The following is a 22,391-nucleotide window of genomic DNA, read 5'->3' as shown; positions in this document are numbered from 1 at the left end:
ACAGTTGGTCTGCCCAATTAGATTGTGAAAATTGACAAAATGCACTACTACCAGATACCTTTATCTTTTTGAGAGTGTAGTCTTCATTCATTTAAGATTTCTTCCCACCCATAAACTATTCATTAGCAGTTCTAAATGCAAAGCATGTTGCATTTTTGTTATAGTGGTTTTAATTTTAAAAAATAATTTTAATAATTTAATTTAAAACCAGATTAATTTAAACTGATTTAACTATTTTAGAGTCCCAGGATTTCTTCATCTCCAGGCCGAAGCTAAAGCAGAAACAAACAAACAAATGGAAGAGGCAGAAAAAATATAATATGTAGTTTTATTATAATTGTCTGTATCCCCAGTTTTTCGGAACACTAGTCAGAGGAGGGTGGCAAACTGGATAAATTACAAATTAAGGTTGTCTACAGGCCTGCTTGATGCCATAATGTGTTTTTTTCTCCATCAGTGACACTGTAGTACTGACAATTTTTGATGGTTGTAGGAAATATAGAATCATAGCTTAGGACCACTAGATGCTTGACGTCCCAAAGAAATATGGTCATACATATGAGACCCTTTAAAATAAACTCACAAAGCCACATTAACAACAATTGCATGTTTCTTTTCCATTACTTTTTGGAAAGGGCAACAGAAGGATCCTATCTTTATTGCAACACTAGACAATCCATGACTTTCTGGTCATCCCTTAGAGATAATTTTTTACCAGATTCCTCAATCACTTGAACAATGGCAGAGCAAAAATAATGTGCTACCTTCCCTGAAAAGTTGGGATACATTCACAGATGTTTCTGCCTTGAAAATAGCCCATGGCGAACTGTACAGCACAGTAAAACATCAGCCCAGGAAATGTTTTATGATATATAACATAACATAACATAAACTGTTTTATGATATATTTTTTTTGTCAGAATAACAGAGTTGAGAAGGACCTTGGAGGTCTTCTGATCTAACCTCCTGCTCAAGAAGGAAACTCTATACCATTTCAGACAAATGTCATAAAACCTTTCATAAAAATTACTAAATTTTAATTCCAGGAAAGTCATGGGTTCTAGAGTTTGGATGCATTTTGTAAGTTAGACCATTAGAGGTATTTTGGTTCAAAACTTCTTGCTCTATGATGCACTGTTTTGCCCAGTAAAATGTTACAGAAAAGAGAGTTTTAGTAGTATATATAGATTGTCTTGAGAGGACTTCCTTTCCAAATTGGGGTGGCATGCTAATAATCCTTTTCATTCTGTGGTTTATTTCTGTTTCCTCTAAAATGCTCTCCTATATTTTGACATGTTTTGGCTGATATAGATCACTTTTGATAATTTAGCCAGCTTACTTCCCCCACTTCCTTCTGGCTCCAACCTCCCGGGACTATAGCTCCTAGAATTACCAATTGGTATTCTGGGAATTTTAGTCTGAAATATTGCTGACCTCCTTCTTAAAATTCATTGTCATTGCTCAGGTGGATTCCTGATGGATTCTCAGAAGCACGATTCACATCTCTTGCTGCTGTCAGCCCTGACTTAATTGTGCTGTCAATCCAACCATGAAATTGGGCTGTATACTCCCCTGCAAAGTAGATTCTCTTAAAAGGTGCAGTGAGCGCTTCACTAAAATGTTGAAACTGGTAGGGAGTGAAGGTGGTTATACCACCCATAGCATACTTATCCAGGCTCCATCTTTGAATCATTGAGGGACGACAGAAAGTCTGGATATCTTCCTTGGGCAGCTGATGAATCAATGAAAGGTCATTAATGACAATATCAGCACAGTCCTTGAAATCAAGAGCTTGAAAGAAATTGGCATCATCACCAATGCCATAGGCTATAATAACCCCAACTCCACTAGTAAAGTTATGGTTAGGGTAGTAGATGAATCGGGATGGAAGATCAGTTGTGGACTTCCCACCATGAATGCCATCATCCTCCCAAAATTTCCTTTTGCAAGTGAGGAAGATCTTGGTGCCACTTCTGTAGTGGACAGACCGCAAAGCATGTGCTTTCTTTGGCGGAAGGGGTGGTTCAAACTTGATGCGACGGGCGGCCCTTGATGTAGTGCACACAATGACATAATCAGCTGTCACAGATGACATCTCATTTGCTGAGGTTTGATATGTCACTTTGGTTTCCCTGTCATTCTGCTGTATCTGGATTACTCGGGCATTGAAATGCACCTGCACCTTTTCCTTAATGGCTTCATACATGGATGTAGGCAACTGATCCATTCCACCAACAATTTCATCAAATCTGGAAGACCAAGTGGGACAGAGGAAGTAAAAACCTGCTCTGCTAAAATTGGATGATGACATTAGTGAATAAAAAGACATTTTGTCACAGAACAATGAAATGAAAACAGTTCTGGAAAGAAGTTGGCAGCAGATTTGATAGAAAGCAAACAACATTCTTTATTCTTATTTTGACTTCGCTCTCTATTATTTATTGCTTTTGCTTATCAAATCTGTTTGCTGCCCATTTCACCATGAGGTGACTCTGGACGGCTTACAGCGTTACAATATCTAGTGATACCATATCAGGGATCTCATCAGGAAGGGCCATTAAACAAAAGATATTATTGCCATAATGCTTTTGTTTAATTCTTAGATAAGCAAATATCTGAAATATCAAATAAGTTTGATTAAGGAATGCCTTTCGAAATTATTGGCAATATCATTTTATCTATACAAATTTATCTCAGGAAAATATACACTGATATAATAATTTTACATTTTTAACATATTTTATGTAAAAATATTTTACGTTTGAAAGAGAAGATGGCATTATCTCAAGTTGTCTACTCAGAAATATCTGTCAAATATGACTACGTAAATCTGAGCTGAGGGAGAATGTAAAAAGGGACATTTATACCTGAGCTGAAATGAACAACTTAGTTCCTATTTAGTTGTGCATAGCTTGGATAAGCAAACACTATACAAGCCTTGATATAGAAACTGACTGTGTGAATATTTGCAATGCTAAGCAAAGTTTGCAAAATCCCGATACTTTTTTAGAATTAACTGTGAAATACAAAGCATAATGTGCTTTGTCCCTTGTAGAATGGTTTAACATGAAATGCTATCTTTATAGTCCAGAACATTAGTCCCAAGGTTTTTTTTACAGGATGCTTCAAAAAGAATATCTAGCAACTGTGAACCTAATGATTTAATTAAAGCAGAGGAGATGTTATATAGAGAACAAGTTTGCACAAATGGCAATCTTCATATGCCATTTCTAACTGATATAAAAATTAATATCTAGCGATAATGTTACTATTATTGATAACTGGCATTTCTTGCAACTGCAATATTATTTTAGCTTGTGGTTTGGGTTAATGGATACCCAACCTAGCCATGCCAGATTTCCTAATTGCTGCCAGGACTTTAGTTGGCAACGAAGAGTTCAGGGTTTGTGTGCATTCCCACACCAATGAGATGAGGATTTGACTGTTTCATGAGCCTGCCCTCTTGCAGATTTTTATCTCCAGACCCTTGCAGATTCCCATGGATCCTTCAATGGATAAACAAGGGATTTCATCTTTAAAATGGGACAATGATGAGGAAGTCATTTAATCCAAGTGATACAGGTTTGCTTACCTTTTTTCATAACCAAAGATATCATCATGTTTCAGGCTTTCAATAAAAGACACATAATAGCCAGAATCTTCATTCAGTAAGTCTCCAATCATATCTACAGCTCCAGGACTCAGATTTCCTTCTTTAAGTAGATATTCCTGTTTTGGAGAGAGAAATTCTGACATTTGTCTCCAATGTATTGTCCAAGAACATCCTTTCAGAGCAAGGAGCTTGATTTCAGATTGTAACCAGTGAGCTGCAAATAGGACAAATTCTTCTAATTTTGAGGAGGTGTTGAGTTAGGGGTTTAAGCACAAAGCAGAATCATTCTGTTATTGTTCTACTTAATGACCTCCAGGGGAATAATCTGTCTTTTAAATAACTTCCATTTTATTGAAAGCAATATACAGGTAGTCCTCAACTGACAACCACAACTGAACCCAAATTTTCTGTTGCTAAGCGAGTCAATTGTTAGGTGAGTTTTGCCCCATTTTACGACCTTTCTTGCCATAGTTGTTAAGTGAATCACTGTAGTTGTTAAATGAATCTGTCTTCCCCATTGACTGATTGTCACAAAAGGTGATTACATGACCCTGGGACACTGCAAAGGTCATAAATATGAGTCAGTTACCATGTGTCTGAATTTTCATCACATGAGCACAGAGATGCTATGGTCATAAGTGTGAAAAATAGTCATAAATCACTTTTTTCACTGCTATTATAACTTCGAACGGTCACTAAGCAAACTCTTGTAAGTTGAGGACTACTTGTACATGATGTTCAATAAAAGGGATAAAGCTTGAGATGATACGAGCAATGCCTGGCAAAATCTCAAGCAAGGTTATAATAGGAAGGGATTCCAAATTTTAAAGTTTGTCATTGTGCATTCATGAATATACCTGCATTTCAGTGCTTTAACTTTGCACATATACATTTAATGATACACTTATAAAAGTGTACATGCCTATTAAGATCTACCCACAGGAAAGAAAGCGTTGTCCAGTCAGACAACATGGTAGCTTGCTGTTTGAACTAATTGCATTTCATCCCGTTCATTAAATATAATATGGCCACCTTCTCCATTAGACCAAATCCTTTACAGACTGTAGTCCAAGTGTCTCAGTCCAAACAAAATGCTTGTTAGCCAGCTTAGAGTTAAGTCAGCATGAGCGCAGAATAGGACAAAGTTAAGCATGTAGTGCAATCTGTATGTCCTAAGAAGAAAATATGGTACTTCTGTGATGCCCTTAATAACTTTTTGATTGTGCTTTCCTATATTTGTAATCAACAGTCAGGCTTTATGGCAAGCATGTTGCAATCAGTCCAATTAGTATTCAGATTGATTTGAGGGGTATCAAATTCCTACTCACCACTTGAAGAACTAAGTTAAAATAGGCCAAACAGGCAATATCTCTGACTGTTATCTGAGTCGGGTCTGGATACTGTTTAAGAAGGCCATTGCATGGCTTTAGGGGGGACACAGTCAATTGCCATGAGTCCTGCATGACAAGGAGACCCCTCCAACCTGTGTTTTACTGTGTTGCATGTGCAAATAAAAACCTCATTAAAAACAGGTGGATCTTCAATGTCACCATTGTCATTGACTGCCATCTTGCTCTTTGGATCACAGCTCATTTTAGTATTTGAAACTCTCAGATGGTTCAGTAAGTAATTTGTCTCATATTCTAATAATACCCTAAGAAGAATATGATAATATGCCTTAAATATTACTCCACCCCACCGCACCCTGCCACAAACTGTACTCTTTGGAGACATGGTTTCAAGGCACAATCCAAATACCTTTGTTGAGTAGGTGTCATATTTATCTAGTATGTATTTGCAGTTAGTCCTTTTTAATTCTTTTACAACCTGAGAATGATTTGGAAAAGATAAAGGAGACATAGGAGAAAGGAAAAGCAAGTGTTTGTTGTTAAAAAGGTATTACATCAAACAAAAGAAAAAAGACACACATAAAAAGGACAAATGCAGAATCAATATTGATAGAGTATTATATTGTATAGATTAGAACTAGGAGGTTTATGACAAATGGGAAAAATTATTAAAGTCAGTATGGTATAATAAAACATAGCACTATATTGAAACTACGGCACTCCCACACATACAGCCAAAAGTATGGATCCAATATGAAGATAACAGCTTTGTCATAATAGAAAAGGAACAACTAGAGCAGTGGTGGTGAACTTTTGGCACGGGTGCCAGAGGCAGCACTCAGAGCCCTCTCTGTGGGCACGCGTGCCGTTGCCCCAGTCCTAGGCCTTCAGCTCGGTTTTATAAAACCTTTTCGCTTTAGGCCTCTGCCGCCATGTGCAAAAAAAAAAAAAGGTTCAACCAATCAGTCAATTTCAACTTCTCGTGGGGAAAAAAAAGATCTTGCAAAGTTGGAATTGATTGATTGAACTTTTTAGCCCCACCCAGTCTGCCATTACCACCGCAACCACACCTACCCAATGGGCCACACCCACCCAATGGACCACTCCCACACAGCACCCAACGATGCATAAGTGTGTTTTGGGTTGCAGTTTGGGCACTCGGTCTCTAAAAGGTTCGCCATCACTGGAATAGTCCGTCTTCTTGATTTTGGCCCAGCTCCTCTCTCTCAACCCATCCCATTTCACAAGGTGGTTGTGGGAAAATAGGAGTGTTGCATTAAATACCCTGTCTTGAGCTGTACAAATATAAAGGTAGTATGTAAATATAAGAATAAATAAAACTACTATTAATAAAATAATGATAAATTGGTTCTTATTTTTAAAAAATGCTACACTTGCTAGAATGTATGTATCAGTACTATGTCCTTTTAATAAATCTTGCTCAAGAGAGCTCGGAGAGCTCTTGCTTAAGAATAAACCGTTTTATTTCAGAGCAATCCCTAAAAATTAGCTTTTGAATGTGAAAAGAAAAATGGCCTTCAGAAACTAAGGCCTCTCAGCAGCTGGAATTTCTACACCTCTTAAGATTGAAAAGGTTGGGAAACTCTGGTCTAGCCACTCCGTGCATCTGATGAATTTATGCCTTTTAATAAAATATGTCAGTCGGAAATGATGGTATCAGACTCCACCTGATTTTTAACATTAGCCCTAGGTGTCTCTTGACAACACAACCCCATCTACCATTTGAAAGCTTATGTCATCCTAAATACACCCTGAGCAATTGGGAACAATTAAAAAGGCAACTCCTAGACTCATCTCGCTTTTCTGGTCAGAATATTCCTACAACTGCTGGCCAGGCCAATCTCCAAGACTCACAGAGGAAAGTTAAGAGGGTTGACCAGTCAATGCCAATACAATCTGCTCTTTGAACCCTCAGCAGATTAAAAATGGATAAAGTGGATAAAGTTATTCAAGCAGACATCAGGGGTATTTGCGCAGCTCTCAACCCACTTGCTGAATTAACCCATTTTCTGAATAAGTTTCAATTTGATACATTGAAAAGCAAGTTACCTTAATGAGCTATATTTACATAAATATGGGAAAAAAATGAAATATGCCTGGATTTCCCACCTGTATGCATTGGCTCATGTGCAGCAACCATCATAAATTTGCATTGGTTGCTAAGTGCCCAGATCATGATCATGCGATTGCAAGGATGCTGTGGCCAGTGTAAGGACCTATTGTAAACTTTCTTTACGTTTTAGTGACCGTTCAAACTTTCACTGTAAGTTTGAATGGTCACTAAACAGTGGAATTGTTAACTAGGGACTACCTGTAAAAGCTAGGTGGAATCTTTAGCCTTTTCTAAGCTTGATTGCTCACTTGCATCATTACCTGACTAGGTAATATCATCAGTTCTAATGAGTGTGTGGTTTGCTCCCTGTTTATATACAGAATTGTGTCCTGCCAATATTGGCAGAACTGTGGTTTTCTCTTTGATTAGGGTATGTTTTCTGCTTGATTATTTGTCTGGTGTTAATACCTTAATGCAGTGATGGCAAACCTTTTGGAGACCGAGTGTCCAAACTGCAACCCAAAACCCACTTATGCATCGTCGGGTGCCAGGTGGGTGTGGCCCGTTAGGTGGGCGTGGGTGCGGTGGTAACAGCAGACTGGATGGGAGTAAAAAGTTCAATCAATCAATTCCAACTTTGCAAGATCTTTTTTTTCCCTGCAAGAAGTTGAAATTGATTGATTGATTGAACCTTTTTTTTTTGTACATGGCGGAGGAAGCCTAAAGCGAAAAGGTTTTATAAAACCCATCTGAAGGCCTAGGACTGGGGCAACGGTGCGTGTGCCCAAGAGAGGGCTCTGAGTGCTGCCTCTGGCACCCGTGCCATAGGTTCGCCACCACTGGACTATTCCTTCCTTGACTTTAGTTTATGCATTTTAAGTGAAATAAATAACCCAGAATAATTCTTTTCTAGTAATGAACCTAGAGAAACTGAAATAGGACCAGATAAACTTTAACAAAGAAGAAACAATAACCTGATCAAGGAACTATCAAGGAAAAAAACCACATCCCAACCATGATTGGTAGGGCTAACTACCATCTATAATCAGCCAACAAACTACACTCTCCCCTTGCAGTGATCAGGTTACCCAAGCTGATAACAAAACACTTGCAGGAAAGCAATCAAGAATTCAACAATTATCATTTTGTCAAGATGGGAACCCTCCCTGCACATTAAAAAACAGGCAGAACCTCAATCACTCTATGATGGCCTCCATCTTGACTTTTTTAACCATACCCTGAGGACAGCTCTGGATTATAAACTAGTTTTGGAGAGTTCTTTTGGAACCTTATGTCTATATGCTTCACTGCTTGAAACAAGCCATAGAGTAAATTTCCTGACTAAAAATAAATTTTAGGACTTATCTGAACCTTTCTGAGGGACTCTACATATAGCTGTGCAGCACTTTTGCCTTCTTCTGAAGGCTTCACAGGATATTCCAAGAGGCCAGGGTTGTTCTTGACTTCCCGTACTCTCTTCCTGATGTTTTTGATAAAATACCATGCATTCTCATTTTCCTGAGAAAATTCATTCAACTTCAGATCAAACTTTTTGATATATTCCCGGACAATCCTGGGGAGAGGAAAGGAGAAAACAGTGAAAGAAAAAAATAAATAGAATGATGTATAGTTCTGTGCAGAAGATTGTGTTTGATTATCGAGAGAATTAAGGTGCAAATGTGAAGGTCAAATAATTATTCTGTCATCATTTTTGGAGTATCACTATCTCACTTTGCTTTATACAAAGAAAGAAAAACTGTGCACATTTAGCCAGAATTTCCAGTTTCAACACAGTTTTTTCCCTCCATAAAAAGCAAGAAAGAGCTACCAATTGAGAAGAGAGAAAAAACCAGCACAGAAAAACAGCAACAATTCTAAAATTGCTTGATAAAGCCTTACAAACCATTGTCTTACCAAAATGATTCAGGTTTATTTTTCTCACATGAATAGATACAGGGAAGAAAGATAAGATCAAAGAGAATGATTCCAAACCAAATTAAACTTATTTTATTCCCAATTATTTGCCCTGGCTTCTAGGACACTTTTTTTGACTTGTCACGGGAGCCTACAGTCTTGGGATTTCCTAGTAGTCTCCCATCCAAGTACTAAGCAATATCAGGTTGGGCCTGCTTAGCTTTTTTGAAAGCCAAGCTAGATGTTTCCACCTAATTTGTCCTCTTAGTTTTAAAGGAAATTAGCTTAACCAACCCTGTGAATGCTCCAGCAGCGATACTCCATTCCATTCCTTACCACATTTATCCTGTTCATGTAGTATAAATTGCTGTAAGCTCTGCTGCCAACTTTTAAATAGCCACTGAACCACGCTTACAAATATGTGGAATTTAATGCTGGCTGACATTCCCAGAGTCTAAAATAGCAATGTTGTTACGGGACATACCTCCACGACCCTCCAGTCTTTTTAGTATGCAAGGAGAAGAGACAAGTAAACATAATCATCTCACATCTCACCTGTGCTTCGTAGGTAAACGCATAGGCCCAAGATTGGCATACCAGTCTTTTTTTCGATAAGTCCTCACTCGTCCTCCTACACGTTCACTGGCTTCAAGAACTGTCACCTGAAGGCAAATAGGAAAGCCACTGCATCATTTTGACAATGGTTTCTTATTAAAACTTCTCTGCTCGGCTGCTTTGTGAATTATTTTGGGGGGACTTCATAGCATTGACTTTGAGATGTCAGTATTTTATGGTTGTGGCCACTCTTCCCTTCCCTAAGGTTCCTTACCAGAAGTTGGCATTTTTCTATGGTAACTGCTCTTCTCAACATGTGTCATCTTTCCCTTCTGACACTCAAGAGACCTTTCTCGTTAGTGCTCCTTGAGGCACCTTCCCCCAATAGAGTCCCAACAGTTCAAATAGCAGAATTGCAATGTTGAAATATGTTATGCTTGACAATTATTGGAAGTTCTATCCCATTGATTTGCTTCCCACCCTTTTTTTGTGCAGTGAATATTTTGTGTGAAATAGCATTTGATCTTCAGATGTCTCACCTGAATATGTCTTAGAATCTAAGGAGATCTATTCATTGCAATCAGGACTTTTTCTTTTCTTTGTTTTCTTTGTTTTAATCTGTTTAAACTTGGTTTAGTAACATTTTCTTTATTTATTGAAAAGTATTCTAAATAGCACGATGACAGTTGCAGTCACTGTGCAATACAAACTGAGTTTCTCCCTTCTGTGAAATTCATGGCCCACATCAAGATGGACCACTGCAGTCACAAAAAAAGTTCTATGCTAACACCTCAGAATCAGCCATCAGACTCTACCCTTTTGCTGTGCTCAGATCACTTTCTGGTCAAAATGTATTATCCTTGGTATTCTGGATCTCTGTTAGGTAGGATGTCCTATTTGAATGGTCTATGTCAGGGGTCTTCAAACTTGGTCCTTTTATGACTTGTGAACTTCAACTCCTAGAATTCCTCAGCCAGGCATGCTAGCTGAGGAATTCTGGGAGTTGAAGTCCACAAGTCATAAAAGGGCCAAGTTGGAAGACCCCTGGTCTATGTCCATTTCAGTGTCCAACAGATCCACGGGGTTTCCAGAGGATGTTTGGGAATTTTCCTGACAATCTGTTGGACAGCTTGGTCTTGCACTTGTGAATTCCTGGAGATTGCAGGGCAATGGATAAGATTGCCCCTCCAATCACTCTCTATTTTCTAAGGCCAAGCAACACTTTGGTTTCCCAGGTTCCTATAGGTATGAAGCAACTGAAGACACTTAAGAGTATAAATAGCAAAAAACTAAAAGTGGAGATGACTGAGTGCTTTTGAACCAACACTTGACTTGGCTATATGCGATGACTTTTGCACTGTCTACCACCTTCACATTGTGAGGAAGGATGTTTAAAAGGAGGAAGAGATTAGTTACATAGGATCCTACAGAAAATGGATTATCTAGCTCCCTTTCAGCTGGGGTCCAGGTTCAGTCTTGTGACAAAAACAGACTGGCTTGCTCTAAAGTATAATCTCTGGGGCCTGGAAGGGGAGAATGCAGCTCTCATAATCCTGGTAGACATTTCATTGGCTTTCAATGCCTTCATTTTATCCTTCTGGATTACCCAAGAGTTGGGAGTAAGAGGCACCATTCTAAAGTGATTATCCTCCTACTTAAGTAGTTGGTTTCAGTTAGTAGCCATAAAGGGTAAACAATTCCTGGTTATATCAATATGTGATGTCCCAGGGATCTCCTCTCTTATTTAAGATCATCTCTCTTTGGGATGAGAGGTCACCAATAAGCAGATGGCACTTAATTATCTATCACCATCCTAGGCTAAGCTGAAGATGCTGTGAAAATAATCAACTAATGTTTGGAGATTGGATGGAGAGAAAGGAAAATGGCTCTATAGAGGAGTGTGCTTCTGCCCACTTTGTTCTATGGAAATGAGAGCAGGCTATGTCGGGAGAGATACAAAAGTTAAATGAAGCAGGAGAGAGAGAGAGAGAGAGAGAGAGAGAGAGAGAGAATATGGGTGGATTGGGTCAAGATAAGTGACTGATGGAAACCTATGGATTGTATTCGAAAGGGAATGACTGGAATGGAAGAAGTCTTTTGAGATGGTTTGATCATGTAGAAAGAATGAATGAGGACTAACTCTTAAAACCAGTATTTGAATGAAGAGTGAAAGGGAAGACGAGTGTGGGAAAATTATGGTTAAGTGGAGTTGGAAAGGTCCTCAAAAGGAGAACTTGAAAAGTTCAGATAACAGAAAGTATGTAGGAAGCAGCACTTGGACAGGATGAAAATGAAAACATAAGGAAATAAGGCAGGGAGAGGTACAGTGAACTAGATTGGAATAAACTGGATTTACCTAAATTACTTTTTCCTTTCTGATATCTTGATTTCCTTGGATTACTATATCATACTGTTTTTCTGCATTTTGAAATTCTGAGGAAGAGCATGATAGACATAGTCTATATCTAGTCCTCTATCACTTCTGCTGGGGCATTCACCTAATATATACTACAAAAGTGAGGATCTGCTTTTCAAATTAGATTCGTATCTCTGTCCAGAATACATTTTTTTAATGGGTGGATGCTGTCAGATTCCTAGGAACTTGTACCCCAAGGAAGTATCTGTGAAGGCAGGTGAGGGTAAGGGTTAGAAATTCTGCTAGCTACATGAATGGAATGGAGGGAGCAAATGCCAAGGCTTGCTCAGCCTATACAATGTCATCTACATATTCTCTCCATTGAGGCACTCATCAATGGGACTGGGGGCCAAAAAAGTCAAGATGGCATCTACGACTGTGCAGTGAAAACCTGTCCTTTTCTATTTGCATCATGATGGACATAAAAAGGATGGGGCTTCAACTGCATGACTGTAGGTGCTAACTTGACTTTTTGCTAAACGGTGCTGTTGTTGTCCAAGCAAATTGTTGATAGACAAAAATCAGTGGCTTACCTGATGTCCAGCCCCTGCAAGAACATAGGCTGCACTAAGCCCAGCCATTCCTGCACCTACAATCACAACATGTTTTGGGTTTGATGTCGCTGTCAGACCATTTTTGGCGATCTCCAGAAATTCTTCATAGTCAGTTTCTCGGAAGCATTCCTCTAGGGGGTTTCTGTCATCTGCACAGCTTCCCAAGGCAGCCAAGAACAGCAGTGAGAACATAACTGGATAAAACACATACAAAAGTGGAATATGTATAAGGATGGCATTTTCCTGTTTTTTCTTATTCTGGATTTTTTGTCTCTGGTTCTGTTCATTTGTTCCATTCTTTTATATGTGTCATTGAACCACCTTCTAACCAGAGTTACTGAGGCCTCCTACACTACATCTAAACTGCAATAAAATGACCAAAAATGGACACAGAGGCTTTCCTTCTGCTTCTCTGGTCACGTAAAGGATCTCATCACAAATAAGTCCTCTTCAACCCAAGCTTAACTCCTTTTGATTTCAACATCCCTCTTCTTTTCCTGGCAGCAGTGGGAAAGGGGTTGCCACTTGGAAGAGGTTTTGCTTCCCAGTCCCAAGCATTTTCTTGGTGGACTCTTATTCAAATTCTTACTTGCTTACTTTTTTGAGATAATCCTTCCAAGTAGCTGTTATAATACCTGTAATGAAATTAATCTGGCCTGAAAATTATACTCAAGTAAATGTTAGTGCTTCACAGAATATGCTTCCATATGTGAACAACTCCTCTGTCATCTTTTGGGGGTTTTATTGGCAGACAGAAGAGACAGTAAGGAAAAGCGTGCTTCCAAATTATTTCCCTTTGTGTTCAGACACAATATTTTGTTAATAATTCCATTACAGAAACAAAATCCATTGAGACGCTGTAGGACCAGGCATTTGCCTCTGATAGACTCCTATCATCCTTATGGAGGAAGGAAGCAGGTTAAGGACCCACCCCACTTTGCATCTTAAGAAGACAGAACTCTTGGAATAATTCTTCCAACAGGAATCCTTTATTAAGAGAAAATGGTTGCAGGCATGCTAGACAGGACTTGGGGTTCAAGCTCTCCCATTCAAGGTTTTAAGGGGTTCCCCAGTAGTCCCACCCAATCAACCCCCCTTCCAGTGATAGTTTCAAGTATCACAATTCCACCCCCTTTCTTCTTTCTTCCGTCTGAATGGAGACTTCAGGTAACTACATGAAAGGCAAGTATCCTGCTTTGTTATGATAAGGTTCTCTAGTGCTAACGCTTTGATGTTACAATAAACACACATTCAGCATTCAGCTCTTTGAAGTGTACTGAAGGAAGTGAGGGCCATAAAGCCCCTTTGTTCTCCCCCTTCTCTCCCTCTTATGGCAGAATCCAGAGAAGGCAGAATTGGGAGTTTCTATATTTGATAATTAAAGATGAAATATAATTGGATTCTGACATCCGGCCCCTCTTAAAAATAAGAGAGATCCACCTGAAAGAAAACACAAGTAAAAAATTTAGTCAGGCTTGTTAGGATACTCTGTGTGAAACTTCTTCAATAGCTTCGGGGCTCTGACATGACGTTTATGAACCCACTCATTTTGTGAGGCAGGGAGGTGTTTCCAGGCAACTAGGTACTGAGTTGTTCCATGATATCTCCTAGAGTCAAGGATCTCTTTTATTTCGAAGTGTTGTTCACCCTCCACCATGATTGGAGGTGGTGGGGGGGGGGATTTTTGGCCGTAGAGGTGACTGATGCTCTCTTTTCAGCAGGCTGCAATGAAAAATTGGGTGTATTTGCCTGAGATTTTTGGGTAATTCTAATTCTACTGTTACTGGATTTATGATTCTTTTAATTGGAAAAGGTCCTATATATTTTGGTCCAAGTTTTTTACAGGGCTGTAGGGATTTTAGGTATTTTGTAGATAAGTACACCATTTCTCCTATAATGAATGGTGTAGGCTCAACCCTTTTTTTATCGGCTTGTGCTTTGTATGCCTGCCTAGCTTCATCTAGTGATTTTCTGACTATTGGCCAGGTGTTTTGTAGGTTTTCCATCCATTCTTTCAGTGAAGGGATCGTTGGTTCTTTTGGGGTTAACTCTGGCATAGGGTTGAAACTTTGACCGTTGGCTATTTGAAAAGGAGTGTAGCCTGTGCTGGAGTGGACTGCATTATTGTAGGCGACTTCTGCAAAAGGAAGTAAGTCCGTCCAATCACTCTGTTGGAAATTTAAAAAACATCTCAAATATTGCTCAAGTACCGAATGGCAGCGTTCTGTTTGTCCATCTGTCTGAGGGTGATGGCTAGATGTCAGTCCCTGAGTGGTCCCTAAGAGGGATAAAAAATTCCTTCCAAAATGCAGACGTAAATTGCACTCTCCTATCAGAGATGATGCGTTGGGGTGCCCCGTGCAATCTGTAAATGTGCTGGATGAAAAGTTTTGCTAAGGCCTTTGCAGTGGGAATCTTCTGGCAAGGGATAAAGTGCACCTGTTTGGAAAATAGGTCCGTGACTGTCCAGATAACAGTATTCCCATTGCTTTCTGGCAATTCCACTATAAAATCCATGGCTATTTCTCTCCAGGGGGCTGAGGGACTTGCCACTGGTTGTAATAGCCCTGGCGACTTCCCTTGCAACCTCTTTGCCGATGCACAGGTTGGGCAGCTGGCAACATAACTTTCTATGTCCTTTTTTTATTGATGGCCACCAAAATTGCCGTTTAATTAAGTGTAAAGTTTTTACAAATCCAAAATGCCCTGCTGATTTTGTGTCATGGCAAAGTGCATGAAAGTTACTCTTTGAGTTGTTGGTATATATAACTTTTCCCCTACCCAAGGCAACCCGTCTCTCATTGTGCACACATTTTTGTTTTTCTGGAACCATTCATCTGTTTCCAAGCTTTTTCTGAATTCAATCCCAGTTTGGCTGTCCAGTTGTGGTTTTATTTTGGCTTGGGTTCTTGTGGTTACTGGTGCTGCCAGTTGTGACTCTGCCATTATTGGTCTAGAGTCTGTGGTTCGTGCGCTGTTATATTGGGGCATGCGAGATAGAGCATCTGCCAGGAAGTTCTTTCTTCCTGGTAAATGTTTGAGCTTAAATTGGAATTGGTGAAAATGCTGGGACCAGCGGGCTTGTTTGGGATTGAGTTTCCTGGAAGTTTTCAGGGCTTCTAAATTTTTGTGATCAGTCCACACCTGGAAGGGGATTTTGTTGCCTTCCAGGAACTGTCGCCACGTGAGTAATGCCCAACGTATCCCATAAGCCTCCTTCTCCCATACGGGCCAGCGCTGTTCTGTTTCCGTGAGTTTCTTGGATGTATATGCACAGGGTTGCAATACTGCATCATCATTTTCTTGTAATAGCACAGCCCCCACTGCCACATCACTTGCATCTGCCTGTATTACGAAGGGCTTGTCCATGTCTGGGTGCCTTAGTATTGGTTCGGCAGAAAAAAGTCTCTTTAGTCTCTCAAACGCTGCTTGGCACTCCATTGTCCATGTTAGTGGCTGGCTAGGTTTTACTGAGGATGCTCCCTTCGTTTTTAGTAAGTTAGTGAGGGGCAAGGCTATCTGGGCAAATGAGGGGATGAATTGGCGGTAAAAGTTTGCAAAGCCCAGGAAACTTTGTAGTTGCTTTCTTGTGCGGGGTGGTGCCCAATTTAGTACTGCTTTGACCTTCTCTGGGTCCATTTCAATGCCCTGTGGGGATATGCGATAGCCTAGGTAGTCTATCCTTTCCTGGTGGAATTCGCATTTTGAGAGTTTGGCATATAGGTGAGCGGCTCGCAGCTTCTTTAAAACCGCTCTGACAAGTTTGACGTGTTCTTCTTTTGTTTCAGTAAAGATAAGAATGTCGTCCAAGTAAACAAGGACCCCCTTAAACAGGTGCTCCCTTAGAACGTCATTGATTAATTGCATAAAGACTGCAGGGCCCCCTTGTAATCCAAATGGCAAGACTTTGAATTGATAGCACCCCATGGGGCAGTTAAATGCAGTCTTCCATTCGTCCCCTTCCTTGATTCTCACTCGATAGTAAGCTTCCCTTAAGTCTAGTTTAGAAAAAATTTTCCCTTTCGATAGGTGTGACAGCATGTCTTTCATGAGGGGCAGCGGGTATAGGTTGCTTTCACTGATTGTATTCAGGGCCCTATAATCCACGCATAAACGTAAAGAGCCATCCTTCTTCTCTCTAAAAAGGACCGGGGCAGCCACTTTAGGCTTGGCTGGCTCAATGAAACCTCTCTCCAGGTTTTTTTTTATAAATCTTTCCATTTCCTCCTTCTCCTTTGGGCTCATGGAGTATAATCTGGGCTTCGGGAGTTTTGCCCCAGGCTTGAATTCAATGGTACAGTCTGTGGGTCGGTGGGGGGGAAGCTCATTCGCCCTCTCCTCACTGAAGACTTCAGCAAGGTCCTATATTCCTCTGGTATTTCTGTTAATCTTTTTTCCTCTCCTATGGATGCTTTTTCTATTCTTGATTCTGGTAGCCTCCCTTGGGGTTTTAAGTCCATAGGGTCCCCCTTCGGGAATTTGATTTCTGTCGTCCTCCAATTTACCCAGGGGTTCCATTTTTTCAACCATTCCATCCCTAGAATCATTGGGCATTCCATACCTGGGGTCACCACAAACGTTAAGTCCTCTTCATGGTTGCCCAGGGAGAGATGTATTGGCAAAGTGGCTAGGGTAGCTGGCACCCCCCCTGCTATGGATCCATCTAGCTGGCCAAATGAGATTGGTTGTTCCAGTCTCCTGGATGGGATGCCCAGATTCCCCACTAGTGTTGGGCTAATGAGGCAGCGGGTACAGCCAGAGTCTATTAAGGCTTTCACCTTCACAGCTTCGGGCATGGGGGGGATTAATATAGTCACTGTTTTGAAGATGGGTGTGATGCATCCACTTACCAGGGGTTCGCCCTCCGAGCTGTCATCTGAGGCATCCACCGGCCCTGTGGTGTAGGCTGGAGTCCTTTCCCCTTGGTGAGCAGAGGTGGGGGTTTCTGCAATTTCCATCATTCTCATGGCCGTTTCTTTTGGCTTAGCTGAATACTTTCCGGGTTTGTTGATTGGGGATCTGTCTGGGTTGTGCTGGGGGGCCTTTGAGCGGCATTCTACAGCTCGATGCCCTTCTCTTCCGCACTTGAAACATCCCATTTGCTTCTTGGCTGTATCCGATGATTTCACCGGTTGGTGTGTCAGCTCAGGCGGGGGGCGGCTCCATTGTTTTCCTCGGCGGTGCCTCTTCAATATGTCGATCTCTGCTTCCTCTGCCAAGACGTACCATTCCTCAAGTCGATGTGGGTCCCCTCGGGGCAGGCAAGCATCATATAGATCATAGTTTAGTCCGTCTTTGAAATGGCCAAGGAGGATGTCTTCTGGCCAATTCAGTTTGCTGGCAATGGCCCGGAATTCTTGTGTATACTCAGCCACTGGGCGTTTGCCTTGCCTCATCGTTGTTATTCTTTCACGGGCTTTGCGATCAGCCAGGGGGTCTTCAAATCGTCTTCTCAAAGAGGACATGAAACGGTTGAAGTTACTGAGTTCTGGGGCATTGGAGTCATGCAAGTTCACTACCCAATCCGCAGCTGGTCCATCCAGGGCAGATTGCACGATCCGGATGCGGGCTTTGTCGCTGGGAATATCCTGCCCATATTCCTCCATGTAGCTGAGGACTTGGGTTAGGAAAAACCCCAAGCGTGTTGGCTCCCCTTTGAATTTCACTTCCAACGGTGGACGTCTTGGAATGGATCGGTGCCTCTGTTGTGGGTGGTAGTGCCTTCCGTCCAGATTGCCATCTGTGGTCCGGTAGGGGGTGGGAGCTCCTGGATCAGTAGATGTCCCTGGGGTTGCAGGTTCCATGTCCCCCTCGGTGTCTCTCCCTTTGCGGCTCCAGGAACTGGGGCGGCCGTAGGGTTCAGTATTCTCCTCTCCTAGGGAGCTGAGAGTTCTCTTCATCAGGTCAATAGCTTTCTCTAGGATCCAGTCTGAGTACGGTGCCCAGCTTCCTCCCTCTTCACTTGCGTGCAGGGATTTCTCCATCTCCTGCTTCCATTCTGGTTGCTTGGTCCCCCGTCTCAGGGTCACCTTTCTTGATTCCTTTCCCCACTCACTTTTCTTTCCAACGCCCATCGACCAGCGAGGCTTGTGGTCCTGTGTCTCCACCACTTCTTCTCCTGAGGAATCTGGCCTCTCGGATCCCAACATCTGGCAAGGTTCCAACTGGGTCAGCGGCTCTCTTTCCAGGGAGTTTTCCCCCTCTCTTGCTCCATTGTCTGACATGGTAAATTTTTGCAAAATCCCCCGGCAAGGGTCTTCCTTCCAGGTGGATTAATTTTGCAAGTCCTGTCTAATGTAAGGACCCACCCCACTTTGCATCTTAAGAAGACAGAACTCTTGGAATAATTCTTCCAACAGGAATCCTTTATTAAGAGAAAATGGTTGCAGGCATGCTAGACAGGACTTGGGGTTCAAGCTCTCCCATTCAAGGTTTTAAGGGGTTCCCCAGTAGTCCCACCCAATCAACCCCCCTTCCAGTGATAGTTTCAAGTATCACAATTCCACCCCCTTTCTTCTTTCTTCCGTCTGAATGGAGACTTCAGGTAACTACATGAAAGGCAAGTATCCTGCTTTGTTATGATAAGGTTCTCTAGTGCTAACGCTTTGATGTTACAATAAACACACATTCAGCATTCAGCTCTTTGAAGTGTACTGAAGGAAGTGAGGGCCATAAAGCCCCTTTGTTCTCCCCCTTCTCTCCCTCTTATGGCAGAATCCAAAGAAGGCAGAATTGGGAGTTTCTATATTTGATAATTAAAGATGAAATATGATTGGATTCTGACAATCCTTATGGAGGAAGGAAGCAGGTTAAGGAAAGTTGGCATGGATGTTACCGCAGTGTTAACGAATAATGCAGAGAAAAAGTACAACTCCAAGTATATAGATCTATGTCAGGTTTCTGCCATCAAGTACCTTCAGGATGGGTTGGATGGGGTAGAATCAAGATCACGTGAAATGTTAATATCACTTTATAATGCCTTGGAATATTGCATCCAGTTTTGGTTGCTATGATATAAAAAAGATGTTGAGACTCTAGAAAGAGTGCAGAAAAGAGCAACAAAGATGATTAGGGGAGTGGAGGCCAAAATATATGATGAACGGTTGCAGAAATTAGATATGTCTAGTTTAATGCAAAGAAGGAATAAGGGTGACATGATAGCAGTGTTCCAATGTCTAAAGAGCTGTCACAAAGAAGAGGGGATCAACATATTCTCCAAAGCATCTGACCGTAGAACAAGAAGTTAGTCAAGAAGAGAGCCAACCTAGAACTAAGGAGACATTTCCTGATAGAACAATTAACAACTTGCCTCCAGAACAACTTGCCTCTGAAAGTTGTGTGTGCTCCCAAAGCTGGAGGTTTTTAAGAAGAGATTGGACAATCGTTTGTCTTGAAATGTCATAGGGGTTCCTGCTTGAACTGGGGGTTGGATTAGAAGACCTCTAAGGTCCCTTCCAACTCTATTATTCTGTTATATCTGGAGATTTTCTGGTTGGCTAGGTCTCACGGTGTTGTGCCATCTAGTGCAGTGATGGCGAACCTTTTAGAAACCAAGTGCCCAAACTGCAACCCAAAACCCACTTATGTATCGTTGGGTGCCAGGTGGGCGTGGCCCATTGGGTGGATGTGGCCCATTGGGTGGGCATGGCTGTGGTGGTAATGGCAGTTTGGGTAGGGCTAAAAAGTTCAATCAATAAATTCCAACTTTGCGAGATCTTTTTTTTTTGCGCGAGTTGAAATTGATTGATTGATTGAACTTTTTTTTTTTTTTTTGCACATGGTGGCGAAAGCCTAAAGTGAAAACATTTTATAAAATCCAGCTGAAGGCCTAGGACTGGGGCAACGGTGCGTGTGTCCACAGAGAGGGCTCTGCGTGCCACCTGTGGCATGTGTGCCATAGGTCCGCCACCACGGATCTAGTGTATAATACTTGAATTTTGATTAGTGAGAGAATCCTGATTCTCAGATTTCTGCAAAGATTACAACATTCAGAGTATTTTTCTATTCAAATATTTCTCACCAAGTAGATATTTGGCTAGCCTGATGCTCTTCCAACACTGTCATTCAAACTGCCCATGCACTGACATTAATTGATTTTGTACACAATTTTCTACCTCTATGCTACCTTTTAAAGGGTTGCTAGCCAAACCTGTACATGATATGCCATTTTTTTCTTCATAGATCTAGCCAAAGGCATTATTATATAGACAGTTGTATTTTCAATTCATTTCCTAACAAATCCCATACATGCAGTTCAGCTGGGCTGGTATTTTCATTGAGCTGTTCACCAAAATTTTCCTTACCCTGAATACTTGCTGACATCTCTCAGAAATTATTGTAAGGCATCTGGATTTGATGTGATTCCTCAGACCACATTTATTTAAAGCACTGAAATGCATGGCTGTCATATCAGACAGAGCTGAGACTCTGGGAGATGTACAAAAAGCATCAAGCAGCAAAAAAGAAAAACGCACAACATTAAAAGCTAATGAAACAATTACATGTTGATTAGAATTGAAATATATTACAGATAGCCCTTGTCGAATTTATGATAGATCCTGAAAAAGGGATTTGTGACTTGGATTCAAAGTTCTAACATCCACATGCCCACATTTTGGGCATTCGGCAACCAGCCTGCATTTAGGATCATTTGCACTGTCATGTGGTCACATGACTGTGCTTTACATTTTTTTCCAGAAACTGGCATTTATTTCCAGTTTCTGGGAAAAAACACCTGATAGCAAACAATGGGTTTGCTTAATGACCATGGCATTTGCTTAATGGCTCCTGCAAAAAAACTCAAAAATTACGTGCGGTCATGTTAATGTGGAATAATGAACAATCACTAGAATAATGATGTGTCTGCATAATTACTGGAATAGTGCTGTGTTAGTAGTATGTGACTAACCTAATGCTCATTGCACTTGGATACAATGTATGTAGCAAACTCTCCATTGTATACCTGTGAGAAACGAACCTAGTGTATTACAATGTGTATTTCAATGTGTATTCCTTTGTTCCTGAGAAAAGGAAAGTATAAAACTGAAGTCTGAACCCGCCCTTGGGGTTCAGAATTGCTTGTTGCTATTGCTTCTGAACCTGCGCAATAAATCTCTCTGCTAAAACCCTCTGGAATTCGTAAGAGTCCTTCCGTTTTCCACAAAAATGTGGTGACCTATTTTATGACTGTCATGACTTGTGGCCAAATTTACTAGCTCAGTTTCATTTGTAAGTTGAGGACCACCTATATAGCTCCTGGAAATTGGAAATTCTGCTCACCCTGACCGAAAAGTCTGGGGAAAGAGCCAGGTTTTGTCTGCCTTTTTGAAAGCTTGTAGGTTTATGGCTTACTGGAGTCTCCATTCCAAGGGGTGAAATCAAATCCTTTTTTTTTTTTTTTGAAGCTTCACGGAGGCTGATAATATCTATCCATTATGATGAGTATCTGGTGATATCCTTATTCTTGCTATCACATAATACACAAACACAGGGTCAAATGTACTGCTAGGCTTGGCCTGGCATGGAAAGGTGAGACAATGCAATAAAAATGCCATTAGAAGCTGCTGACTCAGTATCTAAAATAGAAGAAGAGAACCAATGGCCTTCCAAATATTGCTGAATGAGGGGCATTGATTTGGGATGCTGTGATTTAGCAACAATAAGGCCCTCAGAGTTCCTGAGTACCCCTCCCCCTTGATCTATCTAAAGGAATGGAGACAGGGTCATTTTCTACCGGGAGAATAGCTCAGGGCACTGAGCATTGGATATGAGGATCTTTAGTGTCTTTGGTCAACATGCTATAGTTGGAAAGCTGACTTTTATCTGGATGAGATTATTCATTTCATATATACATTCATGCATCCCAAAGGGCTCCTCTAGCTACTTCCGGGCTTAAAATATGCTCGGCTCTTGCTTA

The 22,391-nt window shown here is 41.0% G+C and overlaps 1 protein-coding gene across 2 annotated transcripts in view; it reads right to left on the bottom strand.

The window, feature by feature from the left end:
• Positions 1–309: 309 nt before the first annotated feature.
• LOC120315945 (L-amino-acid oxidase) overlaps positions 310–22,391 on the bottom strand; it is a 33,051-nt gene continuing 10,969 nt past the window's right edge. For both annotated transcript variants that reach the window (XM_039361013.1, XM_039361014.1), the window contains exons 2-7: positions 12,455–12,669; positions 9,506–9,612; positions 8,408–8,609; positions 5,372–5,440; positions 3,593–3,729; positions 310–2,249 (exon numbers count right to left, since the gene is read on the bottom strand). In XM_039361013.1, coding sequence (XP_039216947.1) covers positions 1,442–2,249; positions 3,593–3,729; positions 5,372–5,440; positions 8,408–8,609; positions 9,506–9,612; positions 12,455–12,669 — 1,538 coding nt within the window. In that variant the 3' untranslated portion in view covers positions 310–1,441. The remainder of the gene's footprint in view (positions 2,250–3,592; positions 3,730–5,371; positions 5,441–8,407; positions 8,610–9,505; positions 9,613–12,454; positions 12,670–22,391) is intronic.

The sequence above is a fragment of the Crotalus tigris genome, unplaced genomic scaffold (assembly GCF_016545835.1).
Source record: "Crotalus tigris isolate CLP2741 ecotype Arizona unplaced genomic scaffold, ASM1654583v1 scf7180000019189.1338056, whole genome shotgun sequence".
Classification (NCBI taxonomy): domain Eukaryota; kingdom Metazoa; phylum Chordata; class Lepidosauria; order Squamata; family Viperidae; genus Crotalus; species Crotalus tigris.
This window is presented reverse-complemented; position numbering and strand designations above follow the sequence as displayed.